The 17,589-nt window shown below is 38.1% G+C and overlaps 1 protein-coding gene across 4 annotated transcripts in view; it reads right to left on the reverse strand.

Annotated features, from left to right (window-relative positions):
* PDLIM5 (PDZ and LIM domain 5) overlaps positions 1-17,580 on the reverse strand; it is a 203,590-nt gene extending 186,010 nt beyond the window's left edge. For all 4 annotated transcript variants that reach the window (XM_081812130.1, XM_031028410.2, XM_006733529.3 and 1 more), the window contains exons 1-2: positions 17,445-17,580; positions 13,953-14,090 (exon numbers count right to left, since the gene is read on the reverse strand). In XM_081812130.1, coding sequence (XP_081668256.1) covers positions 13,953-14,048 — 96 coding nt within the window. In that variant the 5' untranslated portion in view covers positions 14,049-14,090; positions 17,445-17,580. The remainder of the gene's footprint in view (positions 1-13,952; positions 14,091-17,444) is intronic.
* Positions 17,581-17,589: the final 9 nt, after the last annotated feature.

The following is a 17,589-nucleotide window of genomic DNA, read 5'->3' on the forward strand; positions in this document are numbered from 1 at the left end:
TGTTTCAAGGCCTTTGCACTTGCCGTTCTCTGTGCCAGCAATGCTCTTCTCCTGGCTCTTCCCATCACTGGCTTCTTACTCTTAAATCAATGTTGCCTCCTCAGTCAAAAGGGCCTTTCTTGACCACCCAATTTAAAGGTAAAGACCTTACCCCAGACACTCATCCTCTTCCCCCAATTATTCCCTAGCACATCACCTTATTAAATTACACTGCTTATTTATTTATATACTTTGAACAATCAGTCCCATTTACTAGACTATAAGGTCCACAACACGAAGGATTTTGTTCTGCTTATCTCTGTATTTTCAATACCTAGGCCAATACTGAGCACAGAGCAGGTGCTCAATAATGATAATGAACAAATGACTCCATGCCCAGATGTAGGTACAGCAAATTCTTTCTGCCACTGCCACTTCTGGGTCTCCCTGGGTTCTACAAATCTTAGTCTAGAAGTTCCCTGCCATGCTGACACAGGCTATGCGCTCAATGCACCTTACTGTGCTCTCTTCCTAGATCCGATCACATATATGTCCTCTCTTACTTCTAAGCTCCTTCATATATTTCATATCATGTTCCATGTGCCTTTATGTCAGAAAATAGAGACCCACCCCCTATATCCAAGGGCCAGTACACAGTAAGAGATCAATGAATATGTGCTGACTCACACCTTGTCATCTCAGGGCTCTGGCACAAGTCATTCAGGAGAAGGGCAGTGCCAGAAGATGATACCAAGAGGACATACCCTGCTCTACCAAGAATTTACCCATGTCTCATAAAAGATAACAATTAAAAATAATAATAAAATCTCCAGGGACTATGCTTGAATACACTCAATTATCTGTTTCCTGAATTCCTTCCCATGAGGTTTCTTGATCTTTCAAGCAAACAACACACACCCATACACAAACACTTGCCCCTCTCAGGCTCTCCTAACTTCCATATATGTCCAGACAAGCCTGAATTCACATATGTACAAAGCATAGACCAGTTTCAGTTTTCTTTCTTTTTAAACATAAGATATACATATTGTAAAAATTTCAAACCGTACTAAAGTGTACAGAGAAAACAGTGACATTTCCATCAAGCCCGCTGCCCAGTGCAGCGTCTAAATCCTGCACTATCCAGTCACACAAAAATCAGTTTCCTGACTTAATAACTATATTTTTGCATTGGTCTTAATATATCTGAGGTGTTAGGTTCAGTTCTGAGTCACATATAAAGAGACATTTAAAACTTTTAAAAGCATATACCCAAGGGTGTGAAGAGAGGCAAACTGTCACGAGAGAAACATTTGAAGAAATGGCTTCCTACAGAATATCCACAAGACTCAAAGGGAAATACAACTCAATCACTTATCTGAAAGGCTGTTAAGTGAGAAAGGGTTATCCTTTGTTGTACATGACGCTAAAAAACAGAAGCAGAACCGCTGGGTCAAACTTACAGAAAAATTCTGATTGACACCCAGAAAGACTGTACCTTGGGAGGCAGGGGGTTATTGTATGATGTAACCTCTGGGACATTTCCTAGAAACTTAAACCCCGACTAGAATTAAAAACAAAGAAAACCAAAATGTTTCACCAGTTAATCCTATCAATTATGTATATTAACAAAACAAATCTAAGGAAACTTGATTGCAATTGCAACCCAGCTTCCCATTTGTCCTCTATTATCATTATGATCATCAGTCAATAGCTACTGAACACAAACTGGGAATTCTAGCATGATCTTGACCCATACTGTAGAGTCCCCCCCACCCCCGCCCCCACGAGAGTGGTTCACAATTTAACAAAGTATATAACCTATTTAAATGTACTTAACTATACTGCTGTGAAACCTAATATGCAGACCAAAAATTTGTACTGTTCTCTGGTTCATGGGATTAAAAAAACTGTAACTAGTTCTTTTTAACATATTATCATTTGGTTTAGCAATGAGGTGTAAAATAAAACCAAGTATAGTCAAAGATTCCTAAAGAAGTCTTTGATAAATTCAACATTATTAAATCTTATAGTGTTAAAATATTTTAAGTAGTATGCCAACTTCAGGCCTCTAAATCTTCGTCACAAAGATACTTACAACATTGTAAAGAGAACTAAACCCTGATTGTCATTTATTTACAAAAAGGATTTGACCTATGGTGACTGAACTCTGAAAAAAGGGAAAAGACTGGTGGTTGGGGAAAATTAGATCGGTCACATTATTTAGTCAATGACAGTTCCCATGTAACTTAGCCTTAGTCTTTTTGCTGAAATGATCTAAGTAACAAAAGATCCATAATAAAAATGTTTTTTAAAAAGGCAAAGCCATATATGGTTCCCAAATATTTGTGTACAAAATGGAACACCAATGGTAGGTGAGAAACATCCAGTCAGCATGTGAGAATCCCTAAACATCCTGAATTCAACGTCTAGGGCCTGGAGTCTACATTTTTTTTTTTTTAAAGATTTTTTTAATTTATTTATTAGAGAGAGAGAGAGTGAGAGAGAGAGCGCAAGAGGGGGTAGGGTTAGAGGGAGAAGCAGACTCCCCGCCGAGCAGGGAGCCCGATGTGGGACTCGATCCCGGGAGTCTGGGATCATGACCTGAGCCAAAGGCAGTCGCTTAACCAACTGAGCCACCCAGGCGCCTGGAGTCTACATTTTTAAAATCTCTTAGGTGATTTCAATAATTGCTTTGGAAACCAGTCATATTTTTTCTTAATAATCAGTTATTCCCATCTATACAGTCTTTTATTCTATAGCATTTATTCTCACTTTAAGAAATACACACACAAGGGCGGCTGGCTGGCTCTCTCGGTGGAACATGCAACTCTTGATTGTGGGCTTGTGACTGCGAGCCCCAGGTTGGGTACAGAGATTACTTAAAATCTTAAAAAAAAGAAAGAAATACACACACAAACTTGACTGTCAGTAGTGAAAACTGTCATCTATTCCCAGAAAATAGAGTACACTAGTTAAAAGCATTATTACTACTCAATTTGAGCTGTGTAACTCTGGACATGTAATTTAACTTCTCTCTTCTTTTAAAATCATACTTTTTCAGAGGACTGTTAATGAGAATTAAATAATGGAACATGCAAAACATTTGGAGCAGAGTCTAGACAATAACAAGGGCTCAATAAATGTTAGCATATTTACGTTACTATTATTATTATTTAATATAGGAAAGAAAGGAGACCCAAGCAAGTTGGAGTAGTCAAAAATTTGAAAGAACACTTGGGATATGAATGTGCCTTGAAGGATGGGTAGAGGATTAAAGGTAAAAAGAAACTAAGGTAGTAAGCACAAAAAAATTAAGAAACCAAGGACTTTACCGTTCAAAATGGGCATTTTGTACCATAAACTCAATTGTATTAAGTGGGCCCATTTATATGCAGCCTGAATGCCAGGCAGAGGAGTCAAGCAATAATTCAACAAATAGCAGGAAGCCCTTAACAGTTCCTAAATAGGGCAGTAATGTGTTAAATGCAGGATTTTAGAATTCCTGCCTGGGCAAACTGCCAGCCTGAATATAAAGAACCAAACTACAAGAGGATAAGCCATTGGGGCGCCTGGGTGGCTCAGTCGTTAAAGCATTTGCCTTCTGCTCAGATCGTGATCCCAGGGTCCTGGAATCAAGCCCCACATCAGGCTCCCTGCTAGGCCGCGAGTCTGCTTGTCCCTCTCCTTCTGCCTGCCGCCCCCCTTGCTTGTGCTCTCCCTGTCAAATAAGTATACAAAATCTTAAAAAAAAAAAGTGGGGGGGGGATATGCCATTGACAAAGTTCGGAAACACCTGTGTCTACTAAAATATCAAAGTATCACTCTGAGAATTGGATACCAATAACTAGAATCTTCCAGAATAGATAGAGGTACATATAAACAGAAAGGCCTACTATAAAAAGATCAGAAGAACTATTTGTAGAATATTTAGAAGTTAGTAGCATAGAGATACTTCAAGAGAATGTCCAAAATCATGAAAACTACATGTGTAATAATACTTGTATATATGTATAAACTTCTTCCTCCAGAACATCTTTAAAGGTTCCTAGTTAAGGGACAAAGCATTTGTTTTCTATAGGACATTTGTCCTCCACTACCTTTTCTCAAGAAGAAAAATACTTTCAGAACATATCCACAACCTCCTCTGGCTAGCATTATACAATCCTACTAAATTTTTTAATTTTACCATCTATAAAAGTTAAAATCTCAGAAATCATTTGTGAAATACTAGGATAATTATTGGATCCTCAACAGAACCAAATCATAACACTTAAATCCTTGATAGAATGAATGGTAAATGGCAGTCAATTGTTAATGTCATTAAAATAAAATTTTAGTAAATCAAAATTTACCCAAGACAACTATGAAGAACAACGGCCATTGTTAAATCAATTTTTGGATCCTGAAAAAAAAACCAGTTTAACAAATGATAGAATTCAAATAACAAATGGTGCAAATTCTTAGCGAGTTCCAAACTCTTCTCATCATGTATTTTTTCAAGATTTTATTTTTAAGTGGGGCACCTGGGTGGCTCAGTCAGTTACTTGTCTGCCTTCAGCTCACGTCATGATCCCAGGGTCCTGAAATGGAGGCCCACATCTGGTTCTCTGCTTAGCAAGGAGTCTGCTTCTCCCTCTGCCCTCCCCCACGCTCATGCTCACTCTCTCTCTCTGACAAATAAATCTTAAAAAAAAAAAAAAGGCATCCTTAAATAAAATCTTTAAAAAAAAAAAAAAAGATTTTATTTTTAAGTAATCTCTGTACCCAACATGGGGCTCGAACCCACAACCCCCAGATCAAGAGTTGCATGCTCCACCAACTAAGCCAGCTAGGCGCCCCTCTTCTCATCATATTTAAAAATTTGAGGGGCGCCTGGGTGGCTCAGTCTGCTGGGTGCCTGCCTTCAGCTCAGGTCATGATCCCAGGGTCCTGGGATAGAGCCCCACATCAGGCTCCCTGCTCGCAGGGAGCCTGCTTCTCCCTCTACTCCCCATTAGCGCGCTCTCTTGCTCTCTAATAAATCTTTAAAAAAAAATTTTACAGCAACACACTAAAGGGAAATTCCACGTTTCCCCTTTAACCACATAAAACACAAACATCCCTGGCATCCTTACTCTTTTTGTCACCAAGGTTACCAACACACACACTCTGCTGCTCAAACCTGGGTAAAATGAAGAAATACATTATGTCATACATTAGTATGCCTTCACAATGCCTGATTCACTATGTTATGGAACACCAAACACTTCAGTTAAGCTCCACTGGCTAATAAAGGTTGATAATGAAAACACAAAGAGTTTCCTAGGGGTGAATTTTTTTACTATGTCCCAGGGCCATCCTGAACAGCTCATAATGGTCAGTCTCCCTGTCACATCATTTAAAGTGAGCTAGAGAAGATTTGAAATCCCACAATATATCAGGCTCCAGGAGAAACTCTGAAAGTTACAACCTTGATTCTATTAAATGTGATTTGCTTAAATTTTTCAGAAAGTCTATGACAGGACAATATGCCAAAAACTGTTCAACAAAAGACAAACAAAATCTTTCACATGTAATTGGAAGTAATATGTTAACATTGAGAGGAAATCTGCTTAAAAATAGGAAATAAACTTCTAAAAAAAGAATCAGGAAATAAAGTACAGAGGGACCTATTAATCAAAACTCTGAATGAAAAAATTCAAAGAACATCATCCCTAGAAATTAATGGTATCATTTATAGAAGAGCAGCACATTTTTATTTCATATGTTCTCATGCAAAATGGGAAACAATGAACCACTTAAAAACAGAAAATCCTCAGTGGACTACTTGTGATTAAGTCCTATAAAAAGGAGAAAAGTGGGGGCGCCTGGGTGGCTCAGTTGTTAAGCGTCTGCCTTCGGCTCAGGTCATGATCCAGGGATCAAGCCCCGCATCGGGCTCCCTGCTCCGCAGGAGGCCTGCTTCTCCCTCTTCTACTCCCCCTGCTTGTGTTCCCTCTCTCGCTGTGTCTCTCTCTGTCAAATAAATAAATAAAAATCTTAAAAAAAAAAAGCGAAAAGTGGAAATAGGCCCAACTGATTAGAAAACATCAAAGTCTGTTGAAATGTGTGCTACCACAGGTATGAGGAAACCAGCATTCTTATACTGTGGGTAGGAGTGTCTCAATAGAGATAGCTGGCAATATCAATCAAAATTATAAATGTATATAACCCTTTGACTTAGCAATTCCATTTCTAGGAATTTATCTGACAGATATGTTCACATATATGCCATATACATAAGTCCAAAGATTACACTGCAGTGTCAGTAAAACCAGTTGAATAAATTATGATAAATCCAAACAATGAACCTATATAAAAAGAATGAAGATGTATTTACTGATTTGGCGTTAAGTGAAGGAAACAAAATGCCAAAAAAAGTATAGTTTTTAAGGATGCTGTTTGTTTTGAAAAGGGGATTGATGAGAATATATATGTATATACATATATTTGTATAGATCATCTCTGAAACTATGCACAAAAAACTGCTAACTGGTTGCTTCCAGGAAGAGGAAATGAACGGCAGGGCAACAGGAGACTCTCCTCTATATGCTATTATACCTTTGGAATTTCAAACCATATGAATGTAATACCTAAAAAGAAGCATAAATTAACCAAACTTTAAAAGCAGGAAAGGGTGAAAGGTTAAAAAGACTGAGTACCAAATGTGACCCAGTATATAAGTGCTCTCACTGAGGCCTTTTTAAAATTGCCTCCTTTCTCCTTTCATCTAATGTGCTCTTTCCCATTCCCTCCTGTTAACTTTCCCAATCCATTTTACACTCCCCCCATGTAGGCCTATCAGGGTCATGTGTTATAACTACCTAGTCCTGCTAGGAGTACTAAATGCCAAAGAGGTTGATGGACTTTGTTCCAGTAATCATCACACAAAATGGGCAACAATATGAGCTATAAAAGAAATTAGTTATTTACAGAAGGGTAGATAATTCCACTTTTGTAAAACAAGAATTAAGGTGGGGAAAGATAGGGAAGTGAACATGATTTCACAATGTCATAAAAAATTCTTCCAAACCTAACTTTACTCATTCAATTCTGTCTCCTGTCTTTTCATAAATATTTTAGTACCAAAAAACAAAAAAAAAAAAAAAAAGCCTTAATAAAAACAGAGTACCTATGCTAGAAAAGTGATTTTCCCACTTCGTAATTTAAAAACCAAACCTGCATTCCCAACAGATCTATAGAGTGGCTCTGCACCTGGAATACCTAAGTTAATGGTCACCATGGTCACTACTCCTTAATTGCTTAAACTAATTTTTTTCTCTTTTCATTCCCTTATGTCATTTATTTGCAAATGCATACATATATTAGTATTGCACATGCTAGGGTCTTGTTCTGTCACATTTCATATTATATAGTCAATATTTCTGTATCTCAAAATTTAAATAAAGATCTAGAGTCTCACCTACTAAAACTGAAACATAATTATCCCTTACAAGACACCAAAGAAACAACACCTTTTTTGTCCAGAGCAATGTTTGCTTCTAGAATAATTAACTCCTATCAGATTCTTTCCCCCATGCAGTCGTAACTGGGGGAAAAGGCCATGACTGATCTCATGGTATATGGAAATCTGGGTAAGAACTGCTGCCAAGAGGATATTCTGGAAAAAGACAACTAGTTAACTGTATATTCACATTGCAACCTGACTAACTATCATAAATAAAAGTTCTTTGTCTTGAAAGTTCTCAAAAATAACTGAAGTCCACAGTCTTCAATATTCTCAGTTTAAGTAGATATTATACCTAATTTGTGAGTAGGTGAACAAGTTATGTAAAAATCTCCTTTACTTAGGTTTAAAGTGTTATTCTTGGAGCACCTGGGTGGCTCAGTCAGTTAAGTGTCCATCTCTTGATTTTGGCTAAGGTCATGATCTCAGGGTTGTGAGATCAAGCCTAGCATCTGGCTCCATAGTGGGCTGGGCATGGAGCCTGCTTAAGATTCTCTCTCTCCCTCTGCCCTTTCCATATCCCATCCCCCACACATGCACACTCTTTATCTCTCTCTAAAAAAATAAAATATTTTTACTTCACCCAATCTCTACAATACTATTTCCTCCATCACATACAGAAGTTTTACAGACCAGTAAAATTCCTCTTATTTTAACAAATAACTTTGAAAAATGCCCAACATTCATTAAAATCTGAAAAATCAAGGCCCCCTTTTCTAAAACTACTAATTTACAACAAAACACACTGATAAGATTTTTCATTTCTTTACAAATAACAATCCAGAAAAACATCTTCAGAATTATCTTGAGATTCTTTATCCTTGTGACCACAATGATAGAAAATCACCACTTAGGATAAAACAGGTCTCTATGCCCCACAAAAAAAGATAATTAATATTTTAAAAGCAGAAGATGAACATACATGTGAAATATACATTATGTAGTTATACAAACTATATCATTAACTTTCCAACTTGGCATAACGACAGAGTAGTTGGAAGGGAATGTAAAAGAAAACACTCAACAGTTTAAAATTAACAATGGACCCATTTATTCAAGGTAGGATGGTTCTCCCATTTCAGCTTGAGAGGACTGAAAGTCCTTCTATCCTCCTCTAGGAGGGAAACTCTGCAGCTGGCTGACTGGAGAATCACTCAACTATATTCACAGCTTTGCTCAGAGTCAAGCAATGGCAAGAAAAGTCTTCATCTTCACTTTGCACTGAAAACCAACACAGAGAAATGTTGATTTTGAGGTGTTCAAATTTCATCCTTCCAGCATCATTTCAATTAATTTCTCCTGCAGGAAGCCAACCCCACGAATACAAAAGCCCACTGAAACTGAGAAACACTTATCTGTATCTTTGTAATTTCATCTAATATTGTCTTGTGTGATAGGTCTTATGACAATGTCTAGTACTATACTTATTTCTTTTCTCCCCAACCTCTGTATCCCCCAATACTTTGTATCTTCTTAAATGGTTTCTAGGAAGTATTCCTATAACTGCTGAATGAATGAATTCTTGGCAAAATGTTTCACAGTTGTCTTCTCTCTGCTCTGTCTTATACTCCGAAGCCAAGCTCCATACTCCAGAAAATAGTAAATTTCCTTTGCTTTTCAAATCCAACTAAAATTTTGTCCTAGTTGGTAACAACTAATCCTCTCCTAACTCTTGAGAATCAGAATCATTATCTGTATTAATATTAATTTAATTTGTATTAAAATATCTGGCTTCATTCTTATCTGCTAAAGAAACAATGTAGATGTTTTATGGAGAACTGGGAGCTCATCTTCAGGAAATTCAAATACTGACATTTTAAGGAAAAAATTGTAACATCATAAATCAGAAAACAACACACAACAGAGACTGCAACTTTAGGATGCCATACTTAAAAGATGTTATTCACAAATACATCATCCTTCCTGTAATTCCATCATGAGGAACATCAACTTGCCAAAATATGGCCTTGAATTATGCAAGAAGTCTCCTATTTCTTCTTATAAAATATACTGGCAAAGACCAATAACCCACACTGCTACAATGAAACCCATCCCCACATTCCATGGCTTCAAGGCAATTCCATAAATACAGGGTCATAAAAAGGCAGCCTACAAACTCTGTTAGCCAGTACTCCATTTTAAGAATAGGAAACTGAAGACAATGACATGTGATTATATAGTTAGAGTAATCTGAGGATTTTTTTAAAAGTTTGCAGGAATTACCAATTTTGTCTTAGAAACCCATCTATTAAAAAAGAATGTAAAATTTGTACACTATAGATAATGGGTAAATCTGTGTGAAATGTTAAATATTGTACAGTCTGCAAAAAAAAATCATATAGTTTGCATGCTTTAATACACAAAGTCATATCCAGCATATTCACATGCTAGTAACAACAAAATCTCAGGAAAACAGAATGTTCAAGTCCCAGCCAATGGCCTACTTATCACAAATACATTTGCTGTCACAGAGTTCCAATGTTATAAGGGAACATAAATAGCCCTATGGAGTTCAACATAGCAATACCTGACCAAAGGAAAAACTGGATGCTTTTGAACTCTAAACATAAAACATGCAGCTTCCCAGTTAAGCACAAACTTGTGATTTTTTTTTCTTTTTCAATTCCAGTAGACTCTTAAGTAAAAAACTGTAACTCCTACATTACCCACAATTATGGGGTATTTGATATTTCAAGTCTCAAAATATTTTTTCTTTTTAATATAATAATATTGTTGTAAAAAAATAAGAGCTAAGAGAATACAATGTGCCAGACCCTGCTAAGAATTTCATACATAACATTAATATAAAAGAATTACTAAATTATATGTTTTAAGGCATGCTGCTAAGTTTTAGTTACTCCTTGACACTATTAATTAATTTAATGACCACAAAAATATATCCCAATAGTTTTACATAATTAAGGCAAAATAAATATAACTAGAGAAATAAGTAAGATGAGGTATAACATTACTAATCTTACTACAACAATATGAATTAGTTATTAGGCACACATCTTTATTAGGCAATGTTACTAGGCATGTCTGAACTGAAACACACAAGGGGTTAAAAGTAACTTACAATGAAAGCCAACAGCCTAGCAGCACAGTTGAGCCAACATTCCCTCTCTCCTCCCCTCCCCTTCCCATCCTCTCCAGTCCAGAATGAATTGCATGCCCCACTGCACAAGGCCCAAAAAGGTCACAGGAGATGGCAGAGACTTTTGTAAGAGAACAGAAATAACTCAGCAGCTTTGTTACCATAGTCTCTTTTAATCAGTATGTTCAAAATCCTTTAATTAGCACTCTGTCTACACAAGGAAAGCATTTCTTCTGTGCCAGGGGAGGGCACATATGTATGTACACAGTGTTCTGTTCTATCAGCATCACAACATGGAGCTAGGCCTCAAATTGTCTGCCAGGGAACTAAGGCACAGAAAACTCTTTTAAAGGCATGATACCACAAAATTTACACATTACATTTGCATTTTTATTACCAAACAACAAAGTGATGATTTAGTTTGTTTCATTAAGTGTCAATTTGTTTCTGGACTTTTTTCCCAGCAAAAATGGATGCATTTTAAACTAAACAATAACTTCTGTAACCCATTATTTATAAAGTAAGATATTCAAACTTAATATAATGTTAAAAGAACATAAAAACAAAACAATATTAAAATATCATTCCTTTCTTCAAAAAAGATCTTCAGTACGAGAAAAAAATTGCCTTGTTCAAACAGGAATAAATCACAAGACACATTTTCACATGGATGCTTTTCATTTAAAATTTCACCCAACCATGAAGTCTTAAAACTTAGAGGCTGGATTACATATATGTATTTCCTTATAAAATCTAATTAACTGGAATCAAGACAGAAATTGGTGGTAAATTAAAGTTAACTGTTTAAAAATAAAATAAAATAGGGGTGCCTGGGTGGCTCAGTCATTAAATGTCTGCCTTCGGCTCAGGTCATGATCCCAGGGTCCTGGGATCGAGCCCCACATGGGGCTCCCTGCTCAGCGTGAAGTCTGCTTCTCCCTCTCCCACTCCCCCTGCTTGTGTTCCCTCTCTTGCTGTCTCTCTCTCTGTCAAATAAATAAATAAAATCTTTAAAAAAAATAAAATAAACAAAAATAAAAATAAACTGTTTAAAAAATCCACAGCCAAGAAACAAGGAAAACTCCATTAGTAAACAGGGATTAACTGTATTTTAGCAGAGATTTTCATGTGTTACAAACTTAATCTTTCAAAATCAAGTTATGTGTATATATAGTAAGAAGCAGTGTGTGTGTGTGTGTGTGTGTGTGTGTGTATAATTAAACAAAACAACAGCCTCTGAAATACCTGATTAGAGGAAAAAAACCTAATTAAAGAAACAATCTATAGATAAAATTTATCATTAGGGAAGTAGCATAACATAAATGCTTGAAAGCCAGTTCTTCCACACCAGCCATTTGAGCTCATGACACAGTTTTGTACAATGGGCACAGTACCACTATTTCACAGGTTGACATGAGAATTAAATGAGATCATGCACCTAAAGCAACTGGCAAAAATCCAAAAGTTTGCTGGCAAGGCTGTTGCAGGGGGCAATTGGAGGTATTTCTGTGCATTGCACAGAAGTGTAAATTGGCACAATCTATCGAAATTGTGTATGTATGTGTCCATATACATGTGTATATATATATGTATATATATATACACACACACATATATAGTTGACTCTTGAACAGCATGAGGGTTGGGGCACTGACTTCCCCATACAGTCAAAAATCCATGTATTTCTTTTGACTCCCCCAAAATTTAACTATACTAAGAGCCAACTGTTCACTGAAAACCTTACCGATAACATGAACAGTCTATTAACACATATTTTGTATGTTATATATACTGTATTTTTACAATACAGTAAACTAGAAAAAAGGAAATGTTAAGAAAATCATAAGGGGGCATCTGGGTGGCTCAGTTAAGCATCTGACCCCTGACTTTGGCTCAGTTCATGATGTCAGGGTCTTGAGATCAAACCCTGCATGAGGCTCCACATGCAGCGGGGATTCTGTCTGAGATTTTCTCCTTTCCCTCTGCCCCTCCCCACACCTGCCTGTGCTCTCTCTTGCATGCTCTTTAAAATAAATAAATAAACCTAAAAACAAAAAAGAAAGAAAATCTTAAGAGAAAATACATTTACAGAATTGTATATATATTTATTGAAAAAAAATCCCTGTGTAAGTGGACCTGCACAGTTCAAATCTGTGTCATTCAAGTCAACTGTATGTGTTTATACATATACATAAAAAATTACGTATATATGGTATCCACTACAGCACTGTTTGTAATAATGATACTGGAAACAATATAAATGCCTTTCCATAGGAGACTGGTTAAATAAATGCTACTTCCCTACAAGAGAATTCTATATAGTTGTTAAAAACAAAAACAAGGGGCGCCTGGGTGGCTCAGTTGGTTGGGCGACTGCCTTCGGCTCAGGTCATGATCCTGGAGTCCCGGGATCGAGTCCCGCATCGGGCTCCCTGCTCGGCGGGGGGTCTGCTTCTCCCTCTGCCCTCTTCCCTCTCGTGCTCTCTGTCTCTCATTCTCTCTCTCTCAAATAAATGAATAGAATTTAAAAAAAAAAAACAAAAACAAAAAATCTCTAGGGAAAGTTTTCCATGATAAATTATTGAGAAAAAAAGCCACAGAGCAGCGTGTATAACATGCTATAAGTAAAAGGGGAGTGGATATTCATATTTATTTGACTATGAAAAAAAAGCCCTCTGGAACATTATACAAGCAATTAAAAGCAAGAAGAAAGTGAAATGGTGCTTGACACATAGTCAAGCCTCAAAAAACATAATCATCATCATGAAAATATATCCTTAAATTGTATACACAGAATGCATTCAAACTAAATCCATAATGAGTTAAACAACCAAATCTCAATTATTTATAAACTGACTATCTAGGAGATCCAAGCCCTCAATCCCTCTTCAAAGATAAGTAGCCTTTGGCAATTTTACTGTTGACTATCACCTTCACCAGAAAGTGAGCTGAGGAAATAACACCAAAAACAGTAATTTTATTTGATATTGATCAACAGTTTCTAATTAACAGCTTCTGGAGCTGAAAGGAACAATGAAAATCCCATTGTGCAACTTTCTAATATTACATATGAAGAAACTAAGGTCCAAATTCCCCAAATGAGTGACAGTTCAAAGATGTGAAGTCTGCCCCTTAGTTAAATGCTTTCCATTTCTTTATTAATAAGATGGGGGAAACTGAAAATAAGCTTAATTGAAATCAATTAACCTTGTTAAATTCCCTCCCCTCCACATCCTTTATTATACATAACTAAGTTTGCTGAGATTAAATCCCATAAGCAATCGTAATAAGTACAGGTTATCCAGAGAATTCAACAACTCAGCCCTGAGGTTTCCAAGACTAAGCATTGAATGAACACCTGTAATAAAATCTGTGAAGTTTGCTTACACTAGAGATTGTCAGAGGCATGTTGAAATCCTTGCCACCTTGCAGCCGGAAACCCCAAGGAGCTGGGCCAACCAAGGACACACTGTAGTTGCTCATGGCTCTAATAACTCAAAGCCCAATCCCAGAAAATGAAAGAACCTGTGAAAGAAAATTAGATGGTTAACAAATTGTTTATTTGAAGCCCTATTACATATTTAAATGTATTTAATATAAGCTCAACTAAATTATGTTCAATATTTTGTTTGGGGGGATGAGAAGTTACAGAGGATAAGTCTACATTAAGTTCTCATTTCAGTCTTTTCAGGAAAAGGAATCTATGAGCTAATATACAATTTCTAAACTGATGCCAATTTCCATAATCTAAAAATTCCATATCAGAATCTATTTCTGGACACTTGATCAGTTTTATAACTTGCTACAGTACAATTTGTGGCTTCTTGCATACAAACTTTAACTCAGTACTTTACAACACTTCACTATACAGAGAAGAAACAAGATTTTATTTCAGGTTTAATTCAAAATGATTTTCCCCTTCCCTCTACCTCATGCATTTTTTTTTTTTTTTAAGATTTTATTTATTTGACAGAGAGAGACACAGCGAGAGAGGGGAACACAAGCAGGGGGAGTGGGAGAGGGAGAAGCAGGCTCCCGGCCGAGCAGGGAGCCCGATGCGGGGCTCGATCCCAGGACCCTGGAATCATGACCTGAGCCGAAGGCAGACGCTTAACGACTGAGCCACCCAGGCGCCCCTACCTCATGCATTCTTTAGCCTGCAGTTGGTAACAGTCCTTAAATTCTAAGCTACTCTCCGATATGAAAGGACTGCATATCCATAGACTCTCATTCCACATAATTTTTTTAAGTAAGTTGTTTTTTAATACACAAAACTATTCTCTCCAACCATAAACTACAACTTGTATTTCCTCTTATAGGGACATGGTATTTTCAACACAGAGCAATATTTACTTTTCCTTTAGACAGGCAATGATAGGCAATAGTCTAGCACAGTGATATTTCAGTGAGAACCTGCTTCTTGTTTTATACACACACCACATCAGGCAAAGTAAAGAATGAGCATTAACCACACAGTGAATGAGATGACTAAATGGGGTAGGAATATAAGGTTAATCTTAATGCATGAAAGGGAACTGGAGCCTTAGAAAAGCAGCAGCACTTCAGTGTTGTCTTTGTTCTGCTGTAAGTGCACTCATGACTCTCATGGTTTTACTTTGAGTTTTGTATTGGTTGGTATGATTGGTTATGTGTGGTGGGAGAAATTGGGAGAAATGGATATTTTCTAAAATGTAATGCTAAGAAACATATTATTTCCCCCTTTAAAAATATTAAAAATATAGTGGATGTATAATTTAATAATTTTAAAACCACATTTTAAAAGAAAACTGTTGAAGACACATTTCCTTGGAAAATCTGTGCTGTTGGACTAAATCACCACCTTATATTATTACCTGTCTTAAAATATTTTTCCATTTTTTTTAACCCATTCAAAACTTTGATCCCATTATACCAAATTAATATTGGCACATGTAGGTATGTGAATCATTGGGCATATTAAGAACAAACAGAAGATGTCACTTCTTATAAGGGGAAAATGAGGCAAAACTTTCAAGTCTGGTCCTTAAAGAAAAATTAAACCAGTGAAAATCTGTACTGCACCTACCCAGAAATGAGATGAGCTTTTCCAATGGCATGGTAATACACATTCAGTACTGATGTAATACACACAGGGCACTAAAAAGACTTAATGGCCATGCCAGAAGTCAAACTGTTAGATACACATGAACAACAAATAACAGAAAGATAATTAAGAGCCACACATAATTTAATTGTTTTCCCGCTGTAATAAAAGATTTTCATAGAACTACTAAAGAAAGATTGTTCTTACGTCGGTATTATATGATATAAATCAGAAGCGTGTAAAGCCAACATATTTCTGAGGCAGCCTGCCCCCTCCTTTTTTAATCTTTAACTTGTATCAAGAGAACAATGTGAGAGTTAGGCTCAACTTCCTCTGGACCCACTGTTCCCTACTAGAAAATGTATGTAATTTATATATCAAGCCATGTACATACAACTTCCCTTTACTTGGGAGTTTCCTTCCCTATTTATCTCATTTATTAAAATTTCTAGCACTGGCAAGGTCACAGCCACATTACAGAACCAGTGTCATTTCATTTCTAGTATTCTCCCTCTGCTAGCTTCATTTGCCTTAAAACATTCTGATCCCTAAGTAATGGTAATATTACTATTGGCTTTTTCCAGGTCTCCCCCATCTGGTTATTAGTGCCCAAACTCCTAAGGAGGCAGGAAATAGTGAGGAGCCTATTCTGCTTTCAAACACCAAGAAAACGTTGGACCTTCCGTACAGTTTGGGATTTTCTTTTAGGGAAAGTCTAAACAATGTCTTCGATTTAATATTTGGGAAGGAAGCTTGGTATTTCCCACACTTCTATGCCGGCTTCTTCGGTGAGTGGGAAGAGGGAAAGGAGAACTCAGTGGCAAGAAGGATCTGAAATTAACGAGCAGTATCTTGAGATTCTCTTTTTCCCCAAATTGGGAGATAATGGAGTACAGCTGAAGAACTAAGGCCACGGGCACATGATGAAAGCAGTCAACAAGACATTTTTCCAGCAGAGGTTCACGCCTAGCCCTGTTTGCCAAATAAGGCTCCGGAGCGGGCTATTTCCGTGGCTGGCAGGTCCGACGTCCTCACGGTCAGGAAGGCGGACTTGGGATAGGATCTGGCGATCACACCCTAGACCTGCCCTGCCCGACGCAGCCACGAATTTTCTTTCCTACCTCTGCCCTGTCCAGACGCCCTTCCTTTTTCCACTTATTGTCAAATGCACTGAAGGCAGTCTTACAAAAGTCCCAACAAGTACTCAAGTATTAATAAATCTGGCGATTATGACAGATTTTTTTAAACAAGCTTTATTTCTGGTCGCACGGCTGTTTCCCCAAACAGGTACACAATTTTAAATATCTGGGGGGAAATAAACACTTCTCAGTAGGGCGAAAGCCAACAAAAAAATAACACGCCTTTCCCGTTTAGTCCCGCTCCCTACACCCCAAAGAGGTTCCTGCAGGACGTGGGTGTACCCAGACGGCAAAGTAGGTGCCCGGCGACGCCCGGCAACTCCCGGCAGCTGGCTGGCCGGCGGGTTGCCCGGGAGCTCCACGTCCCTGCCTCCGCCGCACTCGTCCCGGCCGACTCGAGCTCCGGGAACTTCCAGTGCTCGTCCTCTGGCCTTGCGCCCACTCCCGCGCCGCCCTTTCCCGGGAGCTCCTCTTCCCACGCGGCTCTTTCACCTCCGCCGCTCCAGAAAGCACCTGAGGAGCCGTCCCCGCGCAAAGCGCGCCCCCTCACGCTCCCCAGCTGGGCTTCCCTCCGCGCACTGGGCGCAGGGAGACCGCTTCTCCCCCTCCTCCCTCCGGGATGGAGGAGCTGCGCATCCCCGCCCGGCGGTCACTCACCTCGAGTCCGGCGCGGCGCTGCCTCCGCCTCAGACGACCGCTGACAAGTGATTCCGAGTGCGTGCGCCGGCCCCACAGCCCGGGGAACTTCCGCCTCCTTGCACTCCCCGACCCCGCCCCCAGGCGGAGACACGCCCCCGGCCGA

Source organism: Leptonychotes weddellii, chromosome 2 (assembly GCF_054177405.1).
Source record: "Leptonychotes weddellii isolate Sample4059 chromosome 2, ASM5417740v2, whole genome shotgun sequence".
NCBI lineage: Eukaryota > Metazoa > Chordata > Mammalia > Carnivora > Phocidae > Leptonychotes > Leptonychotes weddellii.